General features: G+C 41.7%; 1 protein-coding gene across 1 annotated transcript; it reads left to right on the top strand.

Moving 5' to 3' along the window:
• The first annotated feature begins 5,321 nt into the window (after positions 1-5,321).
• LOC104963318 (matrix-remodeling-associated protein 5-like) lies at positions 5,322-23,785 on the top strand. Its single transcript, XM_010791893.1, has 15 exons — positions 5,322-5,467; positions 6,112-6,338; positions 6,502-6,631; positions 8,249-8,490; positions 9,113-9,264; positions 9,982-11,115; positions 11,270-11,357; positions 11,607-11,824; positions 14,896-15,119; positions 16,163-16,304; positions 16,935-17,070; positions 17,485-18,699; positions 18,825-19,032; positions 19,794-20,015; positions 20,176-23,785. The coding sequence occupies exons 2-15, from the start codon at positions 6,217-6,219 to the stop codon at positions 22,294-22,296; spliced, it is 6,354 nt and encodes a 2,117-aa protein (XP_010790195.1). The 5' UTR covers positions 5,322-5,467; positions 6,112-6,216; the 3' UTR covers positions 22,297-23,785.
• The last annotated feature ends 740 nt before the right edge of the window (positions 23,786-24,525 follow it).

Raw genomic sequence — 24,525 nt, 5'->3', positions numbered from 1 at the left:
TCGTTATCACGCAGTCTGTCTTCCGGTTGTTGCCTCTTTTGAATGACGAATACACACTACCGCCGCCTGCTGGTAAGGAGAGTTATTGCCACTCACGCATGTGCAGTTCCTACGTGCGTCTTGGCCGTCGGCTGAAGTCTTTGCAGTGTGTTCCAGTGCGACACATGGCCAAAACGCAGAGACGCGAGGCAACGCAACTGTCGGGGTCAGTCTGTGTCAGTTCTTTGTTGTCAGATTGGTGTCCGGGCCTTAACTAAAACGGCCGATTTCGGCCTGGTGTGTCAGGGCCTTTATTCTCAACACTGCTGTGATCGATTTTATTTCAGTATGGTTGCTCCCATGAGAAATATTGTTCCTAACCCTTTTAGTATGTATGTTTATGTTACATCTGAATAGAATCAGTGAAACAAAAAACTGAAAACAACTGGTTGCCAGATATCTTCTGATGTTTTCCTTTGTTAAAAATATTGTTTAAATAATTCTTCCTATGGGTTAAATAGTATTGCAGCAGCAATTGACTGTTGCCTTGTGGTGATAATATAATGGCTACATCTGCAGATAATAGACCTCCAGCTCACTGATGGACCCCCTTTAACCTTCTCCACTCCATTTTTCTTTAACTGCTCAATCTTTTTCCTCATCTCTCCTCTAGCCTGAGGGTCAACAACAACTCAGGGGCTCTCTGTGCTCTCCATGTGTGGAATTTACTCACACAGGCTCTGTGTATCATTAAAGAAAAACACAACAGGGGTTTGTGGCTATCTGTGCATCTCATTAGTGAATCCCCTTCTTTCAAGCCTCCAGATGCAATTTTAACTGCTGTCATAACCTCTAGAGATTATTACATGAATTATTGCTGAACACCTTAGTAGATAACTCTCGCCGTAAGTCTTACAGATACTAAAACTCTGGTAGAGATCCAGACTCATGCTAAATGACACTTCTGTATGATGTTTAGTTTGTATTTTTTGGCTTTAACATGTTCTTAGTAACTGCTCAACCACTAGCTTATAATGATTGTTTAATGCGTTATGTGTTGCGTAATAACACAACCTTTTTAGTGGAATGTAATAAAATGGTCAATTTCTCCATAAAAATAAAATCACCTGCTGTGTTCCACTTCCTAACCAGCTTCTACATGAGCCTACAATGTTAATGTGAAGCTATTTTGTCAACTATATCGAAATATTCCTTTCAATCCACCAGGATAAACATAAAACAACGTGATTAAAACATTTTAAGTTTATTTCCATTTGAATGTGTTACTGCTGAAATAGATTATCTTTATATTGCTATCTTGATATTATTTGGTTCATAGCAGCATCATTTACAATATAAAGAGGTTTGGTTTGGCACACTGTAGTACAGAGAGAACCCAACCGGTGATTGTTACCTTTTTACAAACGTAAATCAACTATTGAACCTCATAAAATAATCCTCATTATAGGGCCAGTACCATCACATAGTACACATTTTTCAAAATCAAAACTCATTGTTGTTTTCCCCTTGAATTTTTCACCAAAGATTCCCCAAGGTAACCCCAAGACGACTGACAACAGATGAATCTCCTTTAGTGTCTGCATCAGGACTCCACCCTGTTTTCCAGTGCCATCAAAACCTTGTTTGAGAATGACTTGAATGAAAACTGACTCTCATTGGGTATTGACAAACTGACTCTTATTGGCTATTGGGAATCATCCACCGTTTTTCTTCTTACTCACATATTTTTACAATCATGCTCTCTCATTATAGCCACTAAAATCATCTTAAAATTAACTTACAAGCTAAAAATGTAATTAAATATCTTATCATTTAATTGTCACAGAACAAGGTAGTAAGGCCCAAATGAAGGTTTGTTTGCTTAGCATAACTGCTACAATTCAGATATAATACATTACCCTCTCACAATCCTCCATCTCAAATAACTTAGATTCCAACTAAACGCAAAGCTTACACAAAGTAAAGAATATCCTTGTGACCATCCAACCATCAGCCCCGTGGATCGCTGCCATGGCCGCCCACTGAGCTGCTGAGCCCCGGGCTGTCATCTGTCCAGGCAGGCCTTGACCTCATGGAGAGCTGGAGCCTCGGATCAATAATAGACACAAATGTCCTCGTCCGGGGCCCCAGGCTGAGAGAGCACGTCTTCTTCAAAGTCAAACTATAGGAAAGTATGGGGTCATGAGTTTATGTGTGCAATAATGAGCCTTTAAATCTAATAATTTGAGCATAATTGTTGTCAGATAATATACAGTGTGTAGGGAGAGATTAAGATTTCAGGTTACATGTTAATAAAGAAAACATGTTGGTAGCCACTGTTGCTTTTTTAAATACTTCCCCAAGTTGTAAGTCCCTTTACATACTGTATGTCCATCTGATTTCGTATCGCAAGACTTAGATAAGGTGGCTTTATGTTAATTAATGTATATTCCTATCTACTTGAATTAAAAACATAAAAGACAGGACAAAAATAATCAATACCACAACCAAGAGTTCTAGTATGTGTTTAAATATAGTTTTGCGTGCCATGCAACTAAGGCAATAAGCACATTTGATCTTGCATTTACACTAGTAATAAAAGTATTAATTCAATTCAGGAAACATTCAAGAAAGCTGATTTTAAGAAGTCTGCGTTGGACAATCTGTTTTTACGATAAACCAGCATTTTATGAGCCTGCAGCCTCAACTGGTTCCATGAGGTCATGAAGTACGTAATTGAAAGTCTTGGTTTTTCTGAGGATAGCTCTTGGTTTCCTTCTGAACTCTTTATCCCTGTCTTCAATTTTTTTGAATTAACCTTGACGGGGACTAGCAGACTTATTTTTAGTACGAATAAGTAGCCCCTCTTTAAAAACACCTTTGTACCTTGAATGGTCTCCCTCCACTAATTTATATCCCTCTCAGATTTTCTGACTAAAGTTAGAACAAAAACAAAATGTACTGTAACTAGAAAAATTACAAGTCAATTTCAGATAATGGTAAAAACTTATATAATTGAATAGAATGCAACCATTTCTTCAGAACTTGAGAGAAAGAGTTTATTCACACATCAAAGCCAAATTAAATTATGTATCAGCAAGCTGGTCTACTTAGTTGTTTACTTCCTGAACTCATGACTCAGCACTCCATTGGTTGACCTAGATAGCGCCGAACCCCAGAGAAACAAAGATAGAGAGCACTGATGACCAGCGGATCTTTTTAAAGTCTCAGTGGGAGAGGACGGCCGACAGGCATAGAAAGCCAGACTACCACTTTACTTATTGTAGGTTGTATAAGTAATGAGTAAGTAGAGGCCATTTGCTCATTGATTGATTGATCAATTGATTTTAAGAGTTATTATTTTAAGTGGTTTGTCATGGCATAATTCAAAAACATGCAGTAATAATAAGCTCAGGACTAACACATGAGGCAATGTTATACCAGGAGAGTACCAAATGCCCAAGTAATGCATTTTATTCCCTTTCCTTTCTCCCTGTCTCCCTTCATTCTTTAATTCAGTCATTCACCTTCCTCAAAGTGTCATTGATATTACATTATGTCTTCATTTTTTCTTTCCTTCCAGTCAGACAGACACTGATTCATTTATTATGGCGCATTACATTCCAGTACAGTGATGAATATTGTAATGAAGAGAGTTAGGATAGGGCCTAATGCTTTTCAGAGCCTATCAGATACAGGGAATCAGTGCAGCAGGGGAACTGTTAAGCCTCAACACAATGAGATCGCCTGCAGTGACAAGGGTTATATCTTGGTGGAGATTGGGTCATCTTCTGAAAATCATGCGAGAGGAATTTGCTGATGAATCAAGTGGCATCTTTGAAAGATATTTGGGAGGTTCACTTATCGGCTTTCAAGCTTGGGGGATAAACAGTCATTCAAAATTCATTTTTAGAATCTATTATTCATATACCATTATCGGCTGATGTGAGAAGTCAGTGGTGACCCTATTCTCACGTCCGCTGCTCATATCTAGCCCTTGCGCCCCATTTGTGAACAAAACTGAGATTGAAAGTTAAAGTGGATGATGAAAACGTATATCCAAACAAACCATGCAGAAGGCCACTGACTTTTCACACACACACACACACACGCACGCACGCCGCGCACGCGCACACACGCGCGCGCACGCACACACACACACACACGCACACACACACACACACACACACAGACAAACACACAGTCTTTTCTGTAGTAAAATATGTGCAGCAGAAGAAGAGACCAGGAGCTAGGTGCATTACAAGGGGGCACACATAAACACGCAGGCCTTTAATGGACAGTGGGTGGGTTTACTGTGCTTATAAGAGACAACAGCTGAGGAGCATAAGTCTATTTTTTCTCACCCTGCCTTCATTTAAGTCCCCTCAGAAGGAGGTGCGATCAGCTCGGGGTGCCTGAGAATCTGAGATAAGATAAAAGAGGAGACAATCCCTTATTTAGTTGACCTCACACACATGTATCAAGACAAATGCCTAGGCGCTATTGTCCCACTTTCCCTGAATGAAGCCCAATTGGCAGAACATTGAGATATACTCGCTGACAACCCAAACACTTGGTCCTTGGCCCAAACCTTGTAAATAGAAAAAGAAACATTTGCTTGGGTCGATGTTTCAAACAAAAACATGTATGAACACTTAGCCATGTAACAATTTAGATACCATTTGGACAAACAGGAGTCTTGTGTCATGTTTGTGATTTTGAAGAGTTTTACAAATCTGAGGCCATGAGGCTGAATCTGATGTGGGTTTCCTTTTAAATAAAACATCTTCAGAATGGCTGTTTCTAATTCAGGTATATTAAATTAAATTAATTCAAATGAGGGAAAATGGATTAAGTTGTTTGCAAAATATGGAGATAGTGTGAGCAGAGAAGTTACAATGTGGTGTGCAACAGTTGAGAAAGAAAACATCCAGTGAGTTGCAGTTCAACAGAAAGATGTCTGTGTCTATAGAGTAAAATATTTGAGGAGTGCAGCCTGCAGCAGTAACTTGTTACCTCTGTGTCTCAAGAAAGCCCCTCCTCGGACAAACCCCTCAGCCTGAGCGTCACTCAAAGTTCACTTCGGTACAGTCCCTTTTCCTCCGCTCAAATACACACTAACACATCCCCTGTCATCCACACAAACGCACACGCGCACACTCACACAGCGCCAGACTGCATATAGCCCGCCTGCCACTTCCAGTGTTACTTCTCAAGAGACGCGCAAGACCTGTTGGATCTAACTAAAATCATTTTGTTGTTGTGCGGAGTTGACAAAAGTGTGACTAATTTTTTTTCTCGCTCTCCTCAGTTACATCTTATGTGACAACTTATTTTGGGACCTCCACCTCAGTTCAACAATCGCGGAGTTTATTGGTGAATAAACTGGTTAATTGCCTTTCAAAATTCCGAGCCGTGCAGTTGGATTAAATCAGTGTTTGATGGGCAAAATGAATACCTCCGTGAAATAACTCCACAGGATTTCAAGGTATGCTCTGCACATCCACGACTTTGCATTACAGTATTGAATTAATCTCGGATGCTTCTTGCTAGAGTGCGTGATTTACTTTACTTTTCAGCTTCATATTTAAAAAGCTGGTAGCTATTGCTCTACAGTTGGTTTGATACATTTGAACGGTAAGAGCATTTGTGCGCTTGCGTGAGATTAAATAGGAGAGAGAAACAGGATCTTTTCTGTGAGGTCTAAACTGACGTGTTATCTTTTTCTTACTATATTTCTCAATCCTGCTCTTTTTGTTTTGCTTAATGTATGTCACTCAATTAACCTACTGGGCATGTGCATAAAGCCCGAAGGTCTGTTTTGTTAATTGCAATGTGTCAGTGTGGCTCTAGTGTGGATTTTAGGGTATAAGTGTCATGTGTTGTACAGATTGCAAATCCCCTTGAGTAAAATGTGTGCTTTTTGGGATGTATGAATACATTTCTCTCTGTGTGTGTGTGTGTGTGTGTGTGTGTGTGTGTGTGTGTGTGTGTGTGTGTGTGTGTGAGAGAGAGAGAGAGAGAGAGAGAGAGAGAGAGAGAGACAGGCTGTCATCTGGATTTTGACACATGTCACTGTGATGCACTTTGCTACCCTCCATCAGTCTTGATTTCCTTTTTTCTTGTTGGCAGTGATAATCCCAGTGTGGCTTCTCCTCTCGGGGACTGAAGATGTATCGGGGTGTGTGTGTGTCGGTTCCCCTGCTGACTCTACTGGTACTGACACTTGTGGTGCCCATGGGCCAGGCCTGCCCCAGGAGCTGTAACTGCTACCAGGCCAATGAAGTCCACTGTACATTTCGTTCCCTGCTCAGCATACCTTCTGGCCTCCCTATACACACACGCCGCATAAACTTTGGGTAAGGGAATGCAAGTGAGCAAGTAGGACTGCTCTTATTTACCATCAAACACACCCATAGAGTTTGGAATGTGTCAAATTGCAGCAAATTAACGAGCTCTAGAGATATAATATTTGTTGATGTATTGACGTCTAAGGTAGATCATGCTGTTTCTGTGCCACAGATTCAACAGCATCAGCACAATACATGACAGTTCTTTGGCTGGGCTAAAGAAGGTGGAGCTCCTGATGCTCCACAGCAATGACCTCCACCATCTGCCAGATGAAGCATTCAGAGATTTGAAATCGCTACAGGTAAATAGGAAGAAGAGTAGCATGCATTGGACCCAACATTGACATTGTTTAAGGCTGAAAAGAGAGGGAAATCAATTCAAAAACAAACTAGAAGATTTTTGGATGGGGATAATTGACTAAATTAAAGATAGCAAACGTTTTAAACAAATGGGATGTATTCTTCAGAGCCCTTTTCTTTATGTTTTGTCAATTTTCTTTATGGAACTACAGCGCCTGTATCTCATACAGGCAGCTAACAGCAACCAACATTATTGAGTGTCCTGAACGATCCTTTTCCAAGAGAAACTGTGCATGCTGGATTATAAAGTGTATGGATGTTAATGGGAAAAATAAATCATTGTCTCAAATATTTAGCCTTTGACTCTTTGGATATGAAGTATTTTTCAGGATACAGATATGAGTATCAAACTTGGACCCAGTCTCACAGCCTAATCCTTAATCCCAGCCTCAAGCAGGGGTACCACAAGGATCCTTCACAATTTCAAATGTATTTTGTTTCAGAAAACTCAGCTCTCACATTTCTTTAGTATAGTTTATAGTCTGCATAACCTCTTTAAGTATGATACATGTATATACTTAAACTGTTTGACAGAACCCATTTCAGTTTTTAACAACATAAGTAATGCAGAGATTATCAACATATACAGCATTTGTCAAAGAGTTTGGTACAATTTAGAGAGGAATCTATATTAATAAATATGCCTAAATCTAGCAGTCAAACTGATGGCAACAAATGATTATAAAATGATTAATTTTACATTTAATCTGTGAAACCATTATGGAAATGAATGTAATAGTTAACATGATTCTGTTCAAATTTGTCAGCACATATTTCTAATTTCTGTACAACGAATGCATAATTTATTTGCTATCATTCTTTTTGCTGCTCAGTGACAGGAAACACACTGGACATTTTAGCAGGAACCTAAGGGCAGAGTTAGCAGTCCGTGGGGAAGTCAAATTACTCAACAAGCAATTGTTCCCTTCATCTCCCAGGCAGATGCTGATATATTTGGCATTGTGTGATAATAAGATCCATATTTCCATGTGCTGACATCTTCACGTGCTAGATCTGTCAGTAGCTGGAACTCTGCCAGCTAAGTAGCCTTCCTGCAGAGCGGATTTATCACAAGCTTCACAGAAACACAATTCCACAACATGGTTTTCATGGTGTGTGTCTGTAAAGGTTGGTGGGTTTTTTGCACATGACTAGAATAATAATAGTTCCCCAGAGTCTTGAGCTTACAGGATACATTTCCTATTTGAAACGTTGAAGGCCCCCAGTGTTAGAATATGCTTTAAGTCTTTTCTGCTTTGAATCGATAAACTTGCAGCATTTGTTGTGCTACTGGAAGTATTCCCCCATATTTCTAAAAACAACACAGTTTGCATTTATTTTTGCTTACAAAGAGTTTTTCACCGACTCCTTCATCCTCATTCCAATTCCGCTTGCATAATTTGTCATAAATTCAATTTACAAGCATGTGGTGTCCAGTGAAAGACTTATGATCAGTGCATAGACTTGGTTTCTTCATCAGCTTTGATGCCCCATTTTTGATTGCTCTTCTAATCCTTCATTGCTTCCGTTCACTCAATTTCCTCTCCCTCCCCCTGCAGATACTAAAGCTGAGTTATAACAAGCTTAGAGAGATCTCTTCATCTCTAACCTTCTCTGGCCTGACCTCCCTGCTGCGTCTGTACTTGGATCACAACCGCCTCCAGCACATCCACCCCCGGGCGCTGCTCCAGCTGCCGAGCCTCAGGCTGCTGCGTCTACAAGGGAACAGGCTGCATCAACTGCACCCTCGCACTCTGTGCACACTGTCCCTCCTGAATACATATTACTTCTCTACACTCAGGTGAGCTTGAGCACTTACAGTATAGCACATAATGTTATAGTAATTGTTTGGCATGTTACAACATGATAACACTTTTAACAACACAACACAACACAACACATAAAAGCAAAAGAAGAGTGCTCTCTGTTCTCTGGTAAGTTTGTTATTACCACATTAATTACAATACTTCCATGACCTACTACATAAACTGATCTGTGTGTTCTTGACTATCACAATTCTAACAAAACATTTGCACTATGATGACTTGTGACAAAGTATTAGTTACATTTAGTTAAAATGGCGTGATCAGTGAGATTTAGTGATAATGGGATACATGATTGACTAGTCAAAAGAAAAACTCATCCGATGAAAAAGCAACTCTTGCTGGTCATTTTTACCTCGACAAATACACTTCTAAAACCTACTCCTAATTGTATTACTACTGCAGAGGAATAACCAGGATCTGAACATGAGGATGATGATTGAAAGGATAACAATTATTAGTTATTTTCCCCTAACCTTTCATCTCTCACTGCCCACTCACACTCTTTCATCCCTTCCTCCATGATTTGGACTCAACCTTGTTCTCCACCATCCCTCTCCACTTAATGTTTTATTTTGTTTTTGTTTTCCCCATCTGTAGACACCTAGACTTGTCCAACAACAGTCTAACAACTCTGCCCAGAGACACATTAGCAACAGCACCTCTGCTAGAGACTCTTGTGCTGCAGGCTAACCCTTGGAGTTGTGACTGTAGGATGAACTGGTTTCTCACTTGGAGTCTGGCACATCCAGGTGATGATCTGATATGTCATTTCTTAAGCCTCTGAGCCGGTTTAACTCAGTCAAGGAGTCGAAATGTGATGGTTATTGCAAAATGCATATAGCTAGAATGACGAGGTAACTAGGTAAGGTAGTAAGAAGGTGAATGGATTGAGAGAAAAACATTATACAGCTGTAATGTAGCATATCAAATCAAGCCAGTTGATAGAATAATGCGATAAATGTATTTTCCTACACATATGGTTTTGTTTAGTCTATTCCTCTGACATCCGTCCACCTGCTTTATGTTACACCCCCTTCTCCTATTTCCTCAATTTTCTGTATCTCTTCCAGTGTTCCTTGTGGCTGTTATTGAGACGTGAATGAGAGCTGGACCATGAAATGTGTCTCATTGATATGCCAGACTTAACCTGCTATGACTAATCTATGATGACAGCATTGATATGTGAAGGCAGCTGAAATATAGGCTAATTATTGTGTAATAATAAAGTGATGCATTTTCCTGATTTATGAGTAGATGAAGTAACCATGCAGAATTATTAAGACATATAAAGGTTAATATATTCTTAAGATGAGCTGGCATGACTAAAATATGACACTGCTAATATGTTCAGATAGCTGAGTTGTGCACTGATATGTTTGTTTAGTTGCTATGCTTTTATACACAGTTGATAGAGATGCCAAGGCTGTCTTTTATGACACAATTTTCTCTGCCTCTCTTTCAATTAGGCTTAATGAAATGTCCCGGCGGCCCTCAGTGTCCAATCTGTGCCTCGCCCGATTCCCTTCAAGGTCAAGGCTTGCTTGAGCAGACTGACCCCTTGTGCAGCTCGCCTGTTATCGCCTCCCCAGGAAGAGACACACCTTTGGAGACCGAACATAGTGAAATCCAAACCAGTGAATCCTTTAGAGAACCTTTAGGCACTGCCTCTCTGGGTCTGTCTGATCAACAAGGGAACAGCGTGGATCTGGTTTGCAACTTCACTCACTCTGATTCCCAGGATATTGCTCCACCTCCAGATCTCTCTCTTTCCTCCTCTTCCCCTCTCCCCCTCGCTCTCTCACTCTCCCTGGAATGCCCCGTGGAGAGACAGAGCTATGAGACACTTTGGAGGATCCTAGCGTACTACAGTGAGACTGCGGTTCGTCTGGAGAGGCACATCATGCTGAGTAAAACCCCAGCATTGGCTTACCGCTACAGGCAGGCACCAGAGACAGAAGGATATTATCACACTGGAGTCCAATCTTCCGTTGAAGCCAGACCACAATGGTTACTACAGCCAGCCATCGGCATTCAGCTAAACAGAGCACAGTCTAACAGACATAAAGTTCAACTTATCTACTCAACAAGAGTTTCTGCTCATCCCGACCCTGCTTCTCATCTCTCAGCATCCTCCCCTTCCTCACCCCCATGGGTGCTGATTTCAACTAATCAGACCGCCACCGAACTTGCAACAGTAGTAGGTAGTAAGGTGGAGCTATCATGCCCTCTTTTAAGTTCTGGTAACCCCAAAGTACAGTGGGTTCAACCGGATGGATCCAAGCTGATCTCCCCCTCAAGCAGCTTAGATGGTAGGCTCCAGGCTTCAACCTCTGGTTTACTTATTCATAAAGTGCAGCTCTCAGATGCAGGGATCTATTACTGCATAGCACGGGCAGGCAAGGATGTAGACGTTCTCCCCCTGCGCCTGGCAGTGGAGGATTCCTCTTTTCCCCCTTCAGGAGAGCAAGTGGGACCTCCTGTCACAGCAACTGTTGGTAAAACTATCAGTCTATCTTGCAAGGCTTTTGGTTCACCAGCGCCTCATATAAATTGGGTGTTACCAGATGGAAACTTAGTACGGCAGGGATTAGCTGTATCAGGTGGGCTCATTTTACAATCTAATGGGAGTCTCTCTCTGCCTAACCCTTCTCTGAGGGATGCTGGTCATTACCGCTGCATTGCAGTCAACCAGTATGGTAGTGATTTTCTGTCGATACAGCTTGAATTAAATTCAAGACATCCCCCTCCACTTAGGACTTCATTTCCCACAGGGCCACAGTCAGCTGCTGGCCGGTCAACCAAGATACGAGCTCCATTACAAGAAGAAGAAGGGTCTGGCGATGTGAGGGAAGAAGGAGAGAGAATTATTGCTGGCAGGAAGCGTCCAAGACCTCTTCAACCTTCCCCAAACAGACGTCTTCCAATTGGAAAACCCGTAAGACGTGGACCTATGAGAGAAGGTGCCCTGAGGAGAGGAGGAACGCCTACATCATCCACTGACCAGAGAAGAACCCGCTTTAAGAACAGACATAGGGTTGCCACAAACAAACAAAGGATAGACCCTCAAAAATGGGCTGATCTCTTGGCTAAGATTCGACAAAAGACTGTTGCCACTAATGAAAGCGAGCCTGTCGATGAAGCAAAGCCCACAGCTGAAGCTGTGGAAGGAGGCCAAGATGGACACACAGGTAGAAATGACGGACTTGATGATACAGAGAGAGATAGATCTGAAGGACCAGGGGAGGAAGCAGAAACTGAAGGGTCATCTCTTGATGAGACTGATCTACAAGAGGAAGGCCTTCAGCATATGTACCCTGTCAACAAAGAGATGCTAACACACACAGATAAAAATACAGACACTGAAACAGGCACAGACATAAAGACAGACACTGACACAGACACAGAGATAAAGACAGACACAGACACAGACACAGAGATAAAGACAGACAGAGACACAGAGATAAAGACAGACACAGAGATAAAGACAGACACAGACACAGAGATAAAGACAGACACAGACACAGACACAGAGATAAAGACAGACACATACACAGAGATAAAGACAGACACAGACACTGACACAGAGATAAAGACAGACACAGAGATAAAGACAGACACAGACACAGAGATAAAGACAGACACAGACACAGAGAAAGACAGACACAGAGAAAAGACAGACACAGACACAGACACAGAGATAGACAGACACAGACACAGAGATAAAGACAGACACAGAGATAAAGACAGACACAGACACAGAGATAAAGACAGACACAGAGATAAAGACAGACACAGACACAGAGATAAAGACAGACACAGAGATAAAGACAGACACAGACACAGAGATAAAGACAGACACAGACACAGACACAAAGACAACACAGACAAAAAACAACACAGAGAAAGAAGACACAGACACAGAGATAAAGACAGACACAGACACAGACACAGAGATAAAGACAGACACAGAGATAAAGACAGACACAGAGATAAAGACAGACACAGACACAGAGATAAAGACAGACACAGACACAGACACAGAGATAAAGACAGACACAGACACAGAGATAAAGACAGACACAGACACAGAGATAAAGACAGACACAGAGATAAAGACAGACACAGAGATAAAGACAGACACAGACACAGAGATAAAGACAGACACAGACACAGAGATAAAGACAGACACAGAGATAAAGACAGACACAACACAGAGATAAAGACAGACACAGAGATAAAGACAGACACATACACAGAGATAAAGACAGACACAGACACAGAGATAAAGACAGACACCAGAGACAGAAACAGACACAGACACAGAAACAGACACGAGATAAAGACAGACACAGACACAGAGAAAAGACAGACACAGACACAGACACAGAGATAAAGACAGACACAGACACAGAGATAACCAACGAAAGAAAACACAGACACAGAGATAAAGACAGACACAGACACAGAGATAAAGACAGACACAGCCACAGAGATAAAGACAGACACAGACACAGACACAGAGATAAAGACAGACAACACAGAGATAAAGACAGACACATACACAGACACAGAGATAAAGACAGACACAGACACAGACACAGAGATAAAGACAGACACAGACACAGAGATAAAGACAGACACAGAGATAAAGACAGACACAGACACAGACACAGAGATAAAGACAGACACTGACACAGAGATAAAGACAGACACAGCCACAGAGATAAAGACAGACACAGACACAGAGATAAATACAGACACGGACACAGAGATAAAGACAGACACAGAGATAAAGACCGCAACAGAATCAACAGAAACACAGACAAATATAGAGAACGAGACGGAGAGCGAGGCAGAGAAAGCAACTCCACAGACAGAGTCAGTGACAAACACAGAGACACAGAAAGAAGCAGTCACATTGAAGCCAATGTCAGCGGCAAATGAAATTGTCCCAGAACCAGGTGAAGGGGATGAGCCAGAAGAAAACACCAACCCATCTAGAACCAAGCCTCAAAACCCCCGGGAGGGACTCTTCCCTAATTTGGTACCCAATTCCCGGCCTCAAAGCCCTTGGAACTCTCGCAGGAGGATCGGACAGTGAAGACGAATCATCAACAGGCCCAGGGGGCGTCCTTTGACCCCACGCCGACCTATCCCTGAACTTACAAACCCGAGGTCACAAACTGAGACACCTGTCACTACAACAGATCAAATGAATATGTTGATGCTGGTGTCAACAACCACATCTCCAGTCATGCTGTTGACACGGAGTGACCATATTGAGACTACTTCAAATGATGTGGTACTGAATTCTGAGTCTTCCACTATTTCTAATACTGTTGGTATCTCCATTTCTCCCTCTTCCTCCTCTAACACCTCATTATCCCCCTCTCACACGAAGATACATATAGACATGGTGACTCACCCAGCCAACATCCCAGATACTGCAAAATCCACTCTCTTCAACACACTAACACCAGCACCCACTCACTCGGATGCTACGGTCGTGCAGACACATTCGCCTAACACACACGCCAAGACTTATACACATGGCATACAGACTGTCACAAAAACACACACATCTTTAGGCAAACATGTTGATGAACCTTCAAGTGATCCCAATGTTGTGCTCGAGAGGAATTTGTCAAGTGAACCATATGTGTCCCACTCCTCCATCTCTCTCTCGTCCACTCCTTCCTCCATTGTTTCCTCCACAGTCCCCCAGTACAGCTACAACTACTACTGCAAAACTCCACACTACTCCTTTTACCTTTCTCAAAATAATACATACTAATTCTGCTGAAAGTGTTACAAGTATATCTTCCACTACAGCTAATGAGGACACACGTCCCATAGGAACAACACATATTGCTTTGAATATAAGTCCCAAAATGTTTACTACAACTACCAGTATTATCCCTACACCTAGCACTACCAGAAGTACTACAACTGCTCTTACCTCTACTACTTCTTCCACAACACCTGATAATATATCTTCCACTACAGCTATTGAGGACAAACGTCCCATGGGAACAACAAATATTGCTTTGACTATAAGTCCCAAATTGTTTACTACAACTACCAGTATTATCCCTACACCTAGCACTACCAGAAGTACTACAACTGCTTTTACCTCTACTACTTCTTCCAAAACACCTGACATTACATCAACTCTTCCAACTACCACTACTATTAGCCCTTCTATTACAACTATAACTACTACTACTGCTAATACTGCTAGTACTACAATCTCATTCAAGACTATCCCCGCAACCTCTCATCCTACTACCACTGCTACAACTACTACTCCTACTAGTACTAGAAATGTCACCTCCGTGAAACCTCCTTCAACAACTACAACGGCAGCTACACCCAGTAAACTTCAACTACAACGACTACAATGATCACAACAAGTACAACACAATCACCCAGAGAGAGGCCAAGCATTGTCAACGTTGATCCCAGAGGGAGGCCTAATTCTGGGGGTTCAAACCAGAATCGACCCACTATTGACTGGAGGAACCCTGGAACTAATTCTATTCCAGATTCAGACAGCAGCCGGCCTCAATGGCCCCCCTCCCCTTCACTCCCGGCTGCCCCTGGGGTGAGTTCAAATTGAGTCAACAGTAATGCTATTTGCTTTTTATTTGTTAATGTCTGTCATTTCCCCCTATTTCCCTGCTCTTTGCTTTCAATCATTTATACAATTAGTCATCTCTGTAAGTGCATTCTTAAATGCAGTCTACATTTGATATATATATAGAGAGCTATTTTTCTTTGTTGTCAGCTAAGTGGAACTCAAATTAACATTTATTTTTTAAGTGAGGGCTAGCCCAGAAAATAATAACACACATAAGCATGTACACACACATGAAACACACACACACACGCTACACCGACTGTGCAAGCCTTTGGGCAAAAGCTTAGCAGAAAAGCACAATAGATCTGAAAATAGTCTAATCTGTATCCACATGACCTGCTATAAAACCTAAGGGATGTTTAGGACAGTTCTTTAATTTCATGGATTTTCCGGAGCTCTGCTAGAGTCCCTGCAAGATCTAAAGAAGTGATGAAAAACACATGTTCCATAATCAACAACATTATGCGTCTTAAGACCCTAATCCCAAGGGATTTAAGATAATCAATTGTTAATTAATTTCCAGAGCTCTTTTGGCAGGCTTCAGCAGACAAAACCACTGGGTTCACCATCAATGGTTCCTAATCTGGTATTACAGTACTGCTATATATTGAATTTTTTAACCTTAAAAGCTCTTCAATGTTTAATAAAAGGAATTACAAACTTTTTAAAATTTTAAATTCACATAATCATATTACTTTTTAAATACATTAAAACCATACATAATTAAAACATGTGTAATGGCCTTTATTCTTACCCACACTTATGTTTTGATTTGTCTATCATTTTGGTTAGTTCTGATTTTCCTATTAGACAATTATCATTTTATCTATTGCTTTTCTGAAGGTGTTGTTCACAACACCAAGGCCAACACAATGCTGCAGCTTTGCAATTCAAGGGATTTTCATTAGTGGTGCTATGCTCTCAGATGTCTTAAAGTTAAAAATAAATATATATTATTATCATGATTTTCTTTTTTGTTTACTTAAATCTATAAAACGTTTACATAGGTCCCAGTTGTGAGATCCAAACCTAGGATTGCAGACCCGCACATCAGGACAGAGTCGGTCCCAGCAGAGAGCACAGCCAGGCTGGCTTGTGAAGCTCAGGGCGAGCCAAAGCCCTCCATCACATGGACCAAGGTCTCCACAGGTAGACGCTGAGCAGACAATATGCACACATTTATTTCAGTATGCAGAAATATGTAAATATTAAAAACAATTCCCTTGTAGATATGAAAGTACAAATCAGGGTTCATTTTTATTTCCACAGATTACTCAGTAAATCCGCTCTCTTAAACCCTCAGGCATATATTTGTATGCTGGGAAACATAGAAATGCTATTTTCTTATCAGAAGTACTACACACTGTTCCTTTAAAGCAGAAATAAGGAAAGGTTTGTATTTACCTCTTGACGTCATCGATTCGAAAGGAAAAACCAACTAAGCTTTAGTATGTACTTTAACTTAATGAATATGAACACATTTTGCACTGATGAAGTAACCCATTAACACCCAGCATTACGCACTGGCATGTACACAATAGGCTTTTCTCTTGCTTGCCATGTGGGAAAGACATATTGCAAGAAAGTAATGGAACATTTGTGCACTGCATCACTGGGCTTACTTCATGCTGTGCTACAAAGTATTTCTCTGATCCTCCTTTCCTCTGTCTCATTCTAACTTTCTTTCCCAATTTGTCTCTGTTTTTCCCTCTCTGTTTCATCGCTGCTGTCTGTCTGTCTGTCTGTCTGTCTGTCTGTCTGTCTGTCTGTCTGTTTCAGGAGCGGTGATGTCAATTCTCTCCAGGGCAGAGCGTTTTGAGGTCCTGCCAAATGGCACTCTAGTTATCCAGAATATTCAGCTGCAGGACAGAGGCACATACATCTGCAGTGCACAGAGCTTTCTGGGTCGCGACAGGTGAGGCTGCTCGTACCAGTTAGGAATATTAATGTAGCATTTTGCATTTAGTTATAATGACCATGGTACCAAATACTTTCTGTATTAATTACACAGACCAAAGGCAAACAGCTGTTTAGGATTATGCATGCTGTGTTGGTGTATTTTTAAGCAGCCTAAAGTCATTTCGAAATCTCAGTATATATAATCTATTTATAAAAGGTTTGTTCTAATCCATATCCAATATAATTGTGTTACTTAAAAAATATGTTTGTCAATCCCATGTCTCTTTCCGGATTCCTGTTTAAATTGTGAATACATTAATTTGGGAAGTTTCCTAAACGTGCCCTATGCCATCTATGTTCAGTTTCATTTAGAATAAATACAAATGTGTTTCCATGTTGACTATTTGCGTCCTATACTCTTTCGTGATAGATTGCTAGCCAACCTGGAGGTGTGGACACGCCCCCCTCGAATGCAGCTGGCCAGCTACAGAGAAGTTACCATTCATCAGGGTGGAGAGGTGCACTTGCAGTGCCAGGCGGATGGTGTTCCCAGCCCTCTGCTCTCCTGGGTTTTGCCTGATCGCTCTGTCCTGACCTCCAGCGCTGCCTCCACCAGTCGGATTATTATGGACACGAATGGTACCCTCCATATACCAGTAACTTTAACCGGTGACAGAGGTGTGTACCGCTGTGTGGCTTCCAACTCAGCAGGAACAGCCAGTGCCTCAGCGCGTGTACATGTGTCCTCCTTGCCCCCTGTTATACAGCAAGCCAAAGAGGAGCACCTGCTTTTGTCTCCTGGGAGGCCTGTTTATGCTCACTGCTCTGCTAGGGGAGCCCCGACACCAACTCTGCGCTGGCGAATTCCAGATGGGACTATAGTCCGCCAATCCCAGTTTCTTCATGGCAACCTTTTTGTCTTACCCAATGGGACACTGCATATTCGAGGAGTTCGGCCTAAGGACTCAGGGAATTACGAGTGCATAGCAAGCAATGCTGTGGGAACCGATAAGAGAACAGTTAGGTTAGAAATTGAAGGGTCAGCAGAAGGAGAAAGAAGCCAGAGTGAAGCAAGACATGAGGGAACGAAAGTAGTTGAAAAAACATCTTCTTCACTAAATAAAGACAGAACTTTATCTATCCCTAGCCACCCTTCAAATCCATTCAACTCAGCTAGACTCCCCGCTTCATCGCCCCATGATAGATCCCGGACCTTGCCGCTCAACCCCAGTTCTTCTCGCTCATCTTTTTACCCTCGCCCACCCACTGCCACTAACTCACTTCCTAAAATCCATAAAACAGTCACTGCCTACCCCACACACTTGAGCAACATCAACAAAACAAAGCTCTCCCCTCTCTCCCCATCCTCCACAATACCTACAAATAACACCAAAGTCTCGCCTGGCATTGTAAATAACACAAAAGTTATTTCTCCTCCCCCTTCGAAAAAATATACAGCATCAGCTGCTTTGCATCCCTCGCCTGTCTCACCCTTCAGTAAAGCCCTTATTGTCTCTACATCACCCTCCAGCTCCACTGTCCACTATGGGTTATTCTTGCAGCTCCACTGCTCTGTAACTGGAAACCCAGCACCTATCATCATTTGGAGGACCCCTATTAGCAAACTGGTGGACGTGCATTACAGGTAAAGTGGATGTGGGTTTATGAGACGGTTGTTTTATTATATCTCGTAGTAATTCTGTCACTATTGTGTCTCATTCTATACCTGTTGGTGATTTTTTTGTATGTTTGTCCACATTCGATTTTCAGTTTTGACCATCGTTTGAAGGTGCACCCTAATGGAACTCTGTCAATCCGAGCATTAACAGAGAAGGATGCTGGTGACTACCTCTGTATCGCGCGAAACAAGGTCTCAGATGATTATCGCCGCCTGCGTGTCTCTGTTGTTACTAAGCCTGCCAAGATCGAGCCCAAGCAACCACTCAATCAGATGGTGTCTTTTGGCACACCACTGAAGGTAAGTTCAATGAAAACAATTCATAAATCACAATTGATCTCAGCCTGGCTAGTTATTAAAGAAACATCATACACCACTGTTCCACTGTTAGAGACTTGCATCAAATGCTGCCAAAACTTAAACTAAAACAGTCCATCTTCCACACCTGCACTTTTAAGCTTTTAGAATATTTTTGAGACTTTTTGATCAGTCCATGATGTGTGTTGGATCTCTTTTATGGCTGGGCTTAGCGCCAAACATTTATACAGCTTCAAGCTGTGTCTTTAGTTGTTTTTTCTGTTCAAAAAGTGCATCATAGTTTTTTGACTTAAAAAAGGAAAAGAAAGACCTGTCAGGTCATAGCCTGTTATGAATCATCAACAGCGGCCTTCAGGGGATGATATTTGACACATGAATATTCAACAGTTCAATGAAATACAATGTCAAGCGGGTTGAAATGCAAGAAAGAGGACAATGTATTTGGGAATTTGTTGCCCTCCTTTTTTATTTCATTTAAAAATTAATGAGATTTGAACTTTTTTTTTTAAAGCAGCTTCATTTGTCTTGCTTAGCAGTGTTTTCTTAAATTAGTTCTATTTTTGGGATTATAAAAACAGCCCTAAAAGCTGAATCTAGAGCAGTATGCATCTTTCCTTTTAACAAAGTGGAGACATTGTTATTTCCTAACAGCTCTCGGCAGTTTGGCACTCTTCCAAACAAAAGTAAATTTAAGTTAAAGTTGATAGAACTTTTCATGATAATAATGATCCTGTTCCATGCAGGTGGACTGCCAGGCATCAGGACTGCCTGACCCATCTGTCCGTTGGAGCCTACCAGATGGAACCATGGTGAACAGTGTGTTGCAGGGGGAGGACAGAGGAGGGAGAACACGGAGGCTAACTGTGTTTGACAATGGGACGTTACTTGTACCAGCAGTAGGGATGGGAGAAGAGGGAGAGTACACATGTTATGCTGAGAATCAAGGAGGCCAAGACACCATGAAGGTAGTTCTTCAGTCTTCTGCAGTTTTCTACTGCAGAAGAATATTTGAGTTATCATTTATATTACATATTAAAATTGAGTTTATTGTTTTTACTCACAATAAACACATCATGAATACAAATACAAAATTAATTCAGTTGTAAACTAACTGTTTGTTTCAAGGTCAAAGTAAAGATCATGAGGACATCTCTACCAACCTTTACTGATGACAGAAGACACCACGTGGTCAACGTACGTGAAGGGGCAACAGCCACAATTCCCTGCCAGGCCACTGGAGTTCCTGCCCCGACGGTCACATGGTTTTCCCCGACCCGCCTTGTCATCCCAAAAAGTTTGGGATCTGGCTTTTATTCCGAGAGGGTTGTGGTGGTTTCGGGTGGAATTTTAGAGGTGCGTCTGGCTCAAAAGATCGACACGGGAACCTATACCTGCCGAGCTAGCAACTCAGCCGGGGAGAGGAGCATGCTGGTGGGCCTGGAGGTGGAGGCTGCTAACCATGGACAGAGTGGCCGGGTGGGAGGAAGAGGTTGGAGTACAAGCTATCAGCCTGATAGTGGTCATGGCAGTAGATCAGGGGAAAGCACTAATAATGCAAGGATACGTCAAGATGGATTTACCAATGCAGACACAGGCCAGCTTGGCAGCAGTGACAGCAGAAATAATGCCTATAGTGCTAATGATGGCAGGACAAAAAACATTGCACCAAAGGATGGCACTAACATAGCGACCAGTGGCTTTTATCCTGCCCTTAGGAGTGATAGTCAAGATGGATTGAACAGACCTGTCAGTGGAATCACCACACAACTAGGAAGAAGTGATATCAGTGTTGGAGTGAGTGGGGCTGGAAATACAGGCATTAAAGCGGATAACATTGGAACAAATCAAAATGGACCCGGCATTATGAGTAATAGTAATAGCCTGAGTAGCAGTCACAACACAGTTGGATCAGATAATGTAGAAAGGAATCCTGGGACTAATACGAATGAAGTAAATGCAGGAAAGGCTGGTAATGGCGCTTACACCAGTAGAGAAAATGGCAGGATAAGTGTGTCTAATACAGGAGCTGGGACTGGCTCACTCAGTGGAAATGTGTTTAGCAGAAGTAGCAGTAATGCTGTTATAGCTGCTGGTACTAAAAACTATAGTAACACTGTTGTGGGTGTGGTAACTACAGTCAAACAGCGAGCTGTGAAAGGCCAAACTGTGGTTTTGCCATGCCTCTCCCAAGGCTCCCCTCCCCCTCGTGTGGCCTGGCTTCTGCCTGGTAATGGTGTGTTGCCAGCTCCTTACTATGGCAGCAGACTCACTGTGCACCGAAACGGCTCTTTGGAGCTGCGAGGAGTGCGTGCGAGCGATTCTGGGACCTTATTTTGTGTGGTCAGAAATGAGAGAGGACAGACGACGATACAGGTGGAGCTGGAAGTCTCTGAGCCACAAAAGGAGGCCAGACTTTCACACAGGGGACGGGCAGATGAAAGGCCTGTGATGGGACGTGTTGTTGTAATAGAGGCGCCACGCCCGGGAGCCTCATTAGATTCAGCTAAATCCTTGAGCTCAAGGCCAGTGTTGCCTGAGGCACTTCATCCAAAAATCCAAGTTACTCAAAAGCCTCTACACAGAGGCCAGTCTTTGCCTGCCATACCTCGTCCTGTCGGCCCTCCACCCCGTTCCTCGAGCCCTGTGTCAGAGCCAGCAGTGAGCACCAGAACAGCTCCCTTAGTGAGCATCGTTAATGGAGAGAACCTCCGCCTGCCTTGTCCTGCTCCTCAAACCCATGGATATACCCAGGTCTCTCTCTCATGGACCATGCCAAATGGAAAAGTACTGACCCGGGGTGAAAGTGATGACTCAGGCCGATACAAAGTCCAAGAAGATGGAATTCTGACAGTGCAGCAGGCCTCCGTGTACGACCGCGGCACCTTCAGCTGCAGATCTACCAGTGGCAACTCAGTTTCAGTCATCACGGTTCCTGTCATCGTCATCGCTTACCCGCCACGCATCACAACAGGCCCCTCCCCGGTGACCTACACACGACCCGGGGTGGCTGTGGAGCTGCCGTGTAGGACAATAGCGACACCCCGGGCGACCGTAACCTGGGAAACACCAGACCTGACACAGCTGAGGGTCATGAGTCAGGCTCGTATCTATGGCAACCGCTACCTTAGTCCTCAAGGTTCCTTGGTGATACAAAACCCGACAAGTAGGGATACAGGATTTTACAGATGCACCGCCAAAAATGTAATAGGAGTGGACACCAAGGCAACCTACCTACATGTTATATAACAGGGTGAAATAAACACACACACAAATAGACAATCAGCAGAACGACGGAGACAGTCTACTGTACTGGTGGATGAACTCCTCTGCTTATAACATTTTATGTTTCCCACATGCCCAAAGGAACTGCAAGGCTTTATGCAGGAGATACTGTTGAATCTCCGAAAAGACAATACTAATATACATTATGTCTCATTTATGTATTTGTATGCCTTTGATTTCAATACATTTTTGTTTGAAATATCAGGAGTTGAAGGATTCTTTGCTGATACAGCATCATACATCATACATCATACAGCACCTGTGGACTGTTTCAGTGCAAAGATGTGTCACATTTGAGTATTGCTGAAAGACAAGCAAGCTTTCCTTGGCCTGATTGCTTTGTTTCATTACTTTACACATTCATCCACTAAAAGTGAACTACAGTATAGCATACAGTATTTGTAATGACTGTATCACTAAATATTGTAGATAAAACACAGAATAAGGACAAGAAAGACTTTTTCCTGTCCTTCACAAATGTCAAAAGGCACATTAATATTCGACGTGATGTCATATCAAATAATCATGTTTGATTTTGGTGTATATTTATAAAATATAAGATGTTTTTATATACTTGCGAAATGGGACGCCATCAACACTATTTAAATTTCAACTTGATATTGACCTTTTAACTACATTTTCTAATTTATAACGTACATAAAAAGGTTGTATTTTGTTGTGGTGCATATGTAGCGAACAGTAACTTAAATTGGCAGCCTTGTTTGTATTTTACTGCCTTACCGTTACAGTGAATGTGTAGAAGACATGATGATGGCTCAAGCGTTGTGATCCAACCAGTTTATTCATGATTTCTTGAACCTATTAACTCTCCTTGTTATATTATGGATTTTAAACCTTGCCAATATTATTTTACCACCATTGAGAACATCTCACATTCTCACAGCATTAATGGGGCAGAAAGAGATACGGTACAATGCACAATAGTCAGTTCTTTGGAGAGTTATCTTTGTGATTATTTTGATATTAAAGATTGTATAAATGCATGTGTGGTTTAAGATCCTTCCCTAAGCTTGAGCACAAAGACAGCAGCTCATAGTTATCATGTTTCCTCTTTTCTTTTATGTTTTCTTTTCATTTTGTCCTTAAATTATTTGTCTTGTAAAGTCTCTGTTGTAAGATGTGCTTTGTCATAAAGGGAGAAATTATTAAATATCATTATGTATGTCAATAGTTACCAATGAATGACTGCTTGCTATATTTTTGAACAGCTTCATTTTATAAATAAAACTGAAAAAATAACTGAAAGTCGACTTCATGAAATGGCAACAGTTAAAACTAAGATTTATTCAGAAAAACGAAACAGATACAGAGTGTGTGCCTGAGTGAGTGTGGGGAGAGTCAGAGTCAGAAAAGTAAACAACTAGTGTTGGTACAAGAGCAAGAAAGGAAGCTTTTCCTTGAGTATATTATGAGAACAGAAACTCCTTATCCCCGGCTCAGCTGTCCAACCAGGATATGGGGTCTTAACTATAGATGGGACACATGTTGATGACATCATATTGCTCTCCCTGGGAAATGTAATAAACTAACAGCAGGCTTCAGGGCGACTCCCCTGCGTTAGCCCCTGCCAAGTGCTCTTAATAGTGTTTATTCTGACTCCACTAAATACGAACAATGATCAGACATTATATGTATGAGCACTACAGCTATAGTTAATCATATAGTGCAATGTTGGACGTGACCCATATATATTGCTCTGGAACTGTCAAAGTCATCCCAAATAGCTGGTGTAAATGCCGCTTCAAGGATTAATGACTAAATATTTTCTAGACTGAACTGCAGAATGATCATAGAATTACTTAAAAGTGTAAACATTTCCATATTGTGTATATTCGTGTTTGGAGTGTGAACCTGCCAGGAACATTCTGGCCTTGTGAGGCAAAGATCAGTATCTTGGCTGATTTAGCAAAACCACGTATAAAAATCAGTCTTAACCTGCTGATGTCACAAGTCATATCTTGAGAACATTTGTTATTGAATTATTGAAATGTAAAACACAAAAACAAACAAACAAACTAAACATTGTGTAGAGTATATTGATGTGAAGTCGCTCACAGATCAAAAGTGATTCTTATTAACATAATTTCACTGGCCCTGAAATTTGGGCAGTTTAGTTTTATTTTGTAAATAATATTTGGGAAAATAGTGCAGGGGAGCAACATTAGAGTTTTG

The sequence above is a fragment of the Notothenia coriiceps genome, unplaced genomic scaffold, assembly GCF_000735185.1.
Source record: "Notothenia coriiceps isolate Sejong01 unplaced genomic scaffold, NC01 NC01_scaffold00035949, whole genome shotgun sequence".
NCBI lineage: Eukaryota > Metazoa > Chordata > Actinopteri > Perciformes > Nototheniidae > Notothenia > Notothenia coriiceps.
Note: the sequence above shows the minus strand (reverse complement) of the source record. Positions and strands in the feature narration are given on the sequence as shown.

Coding starts and splice junctions, on each gene's coding strand:
- LOC104963318 (XM_010791893.1), top strand. CDS start 6,217: ATGGGCCAGGCCTGCCCCAGGAGCTGTAACTGCTACCAGGCCAATGAA. Junction 17,071..17,484: donor AGCTTTCTGGGTCGCGACAG/GTGAGGCTGCTC, acceptor CTTTCGTGATAG/ATTGCTAGCCAACCTGGAGG. Junction 18,700..18,824: donor CTGGTGGACGTGCATTACAG/GTAAAGTGGATG, acceptor TTCGATTTTCAG/TTTTGACCATCGTTTGAAGG.